This window comes from Physeter macrocephalus, chromosome 11 (genome assembly GCF_002837175.3).
Source record: "Physeter macrocephalus isolate SW-GA chromosome 11, ASM283717v5, whole genome shotgun sequence".
In the NCBI taxonomy this organism is placed as follows: Eukaryota; Metazoa; Chordata; class Mammalia; order Artiodactyla; family Physeteridae; genus Physeter; species Physeter macrocephalus.
In genome coordinates, this window is record NC_041224.1 from 106,574,603 (window position 1) to 106,576,581 (window position 1,979).

Here is a 1,979-nt window from a genome sequence, read left to right on the forward strand (position 1 = left end):
TATTCCTAGATGCCAGTGCTGTGTACAAGAAGAGGAAATAAGAGGAATTAGACACATGAATAGGTGCATTGGGTTTTATTTACACTCTAGGCACTGAAGGCGGGTCCATCTGCTACTTCGAGCCCAGGTAAGCATTGTTTCCACACAGATGTGCCATTGGTGCAAAATGGAATGAAGAATCCCGATTTCTTCTAGTCCTTGACCTTGTTAAAAATATGACCAGGTTGTGAGTTCGAAACATGTTTCATCAGTCAGATTTTAGGCCATTGTGTCTTCAAAGGATTCTTTTGAGGTAGAATAGATTTCTTTAAAAGTAGGAGGTGGAGAAATGAGATAGGTGGTGTCTGGCCTGATGTGGAGAACAGCTACACAATATTAAATTCTCCTTGAATCACAAGAGCCTCACCCAGACTTCTACCATATCATAGAATACTTCAGGACTGGTTTTTTAGTGTGAGGGATTAGTCATTGGATATAACTGCTTTTGCTCACACAAGCATTGCCATTTGATGTAAAAAGCATGCACATACACATCAAGCTCTCCCCACACACATTGACTTGGACCATATGCTTCTCAAATTTTTAATTTTACTGAAGTGGCCGATTTTTACTTTCATCAGTTCACATAATAAGGGTGTATGTTTTGAATATTTGTTTGATCAGTGTCTTGAGTCCACAAGATGGCAGTGTCTTCTCAGAGACTCTGAGGAAAGCTCTCATGTATTCCTCCTTGTGTGTGTGTGTGTGTGTGTGTGTGTGAGAGAGAGAGAGAGAGGAGAGAGAGAGAGAGGTATATGAGAGGAGGAGCTTGGTGGTGTAGCAGGGGTGGTGAAAAGAAACACTTTTTTTCACTGGTAGAACAGATTCTTTTTATGATTTATAAGGCAGAAGAATTAGAAATGTCTGAGTTCGACTCTTTTTTTTTTTTTTTTAGGGTTTAAAATTTGAATCCTCAGTGAACCAGGGGACGAAAGAAGGATGAAATCCTCAAGAGTTTTACTAGTGATCCTGTGGCTTCAGTTAACTTGTGAGTTTGGGGCATTTCTACGGGAACATAAAGTAAAGTATTTGGAGTCATTGTCTATTGTAGGCCCATGGATAGAAACATGAATGTTATTTCCTTTAAATAAGGGAAGGTAGAGGTGGGAGGCCTGTGAAAAGATAACTTAAATTCTGCAGAAGAAGCATCCATTATGCATCCAATCTTCTTCGACTGACCATTCGTTGTCTCTTTGCACAGGGATGAGGAGCCAGCAGAAGAGAGTGGAGCAGAGCCCTGCATCTCTGCATGTTCCAGAGGGAGCCATCGCCTCTCTCAACTGCACTTATACTGACAGGGCTTCTGATTACTTCTGGTGGTACAGACAGTACCCCAGCAAAGGCCCTGAGTTGCTCCTGTACGGAACCATCAATAATGACAAAGAGGAAGGAAGATTTACAGCCCAGGTCAATAAAGCAAACCAGTATGTCTCTCTGCTCATCAGAGACTCCCAGCCCAGCGACTCAGCCACCTACCTCTGTGCGCTGAGCACACAGTGCTCCGCAGTCCCCTGCAGTCTGTACCCAAACCAGATGGGGCCCCAGCAGTGCCTGAGGTAGAGCTTAGGCTGCAGGGCACAGAAATTCTGTTTGCTTTCTAGATGAAAATGAGAATTAAGAGTTAACAGAGGGAAATATTTTTATAATTCTGAAAATAATTGACCCTGAAGGGAAATGAAAGACCCAATTTGGTCTGAATGACTGTTTGAAATATTTTCCAGTCTTCTCTTTGTACTATTTTTTTTTTTTTTTTGCAGTGTGCGGGCCTCTCACTGTTGTGGCCCCTCCCGTTGCGGAGCACAGGCTCCGGACGCGCAGGCTCAGCGGCCATGGTTCACGGGCCCAGCCGCTCCACGGCATGTGGGATCTTCCCGGACCGGGGCACGAACCCGTGTCCCCTGCATTGGCAGGCGGACTCTCAACCACTGCACCACCAGGGA

The 1,979-nt window shown here is 44.4% G+C and overlaps 1 gene segment (V, D, J or C); it reads left to right on the plus strand.

The window, feature by feature from the left end:
• The first annotated feature begins 978 nt into the window (after positions 1-978).
• LOC112067441 (T cell receptor alpha variable 12-2-like) lies at positions 979-1,599 on the plus strand. The segment is given in 2 exon segments: positions 979-1,027; positions 1,241-1,599. Coding segments are annotated over 2 exon segments (408 nt in total).
• Positions 1,600-1,979: the final 380 nt, after the last annotated feature.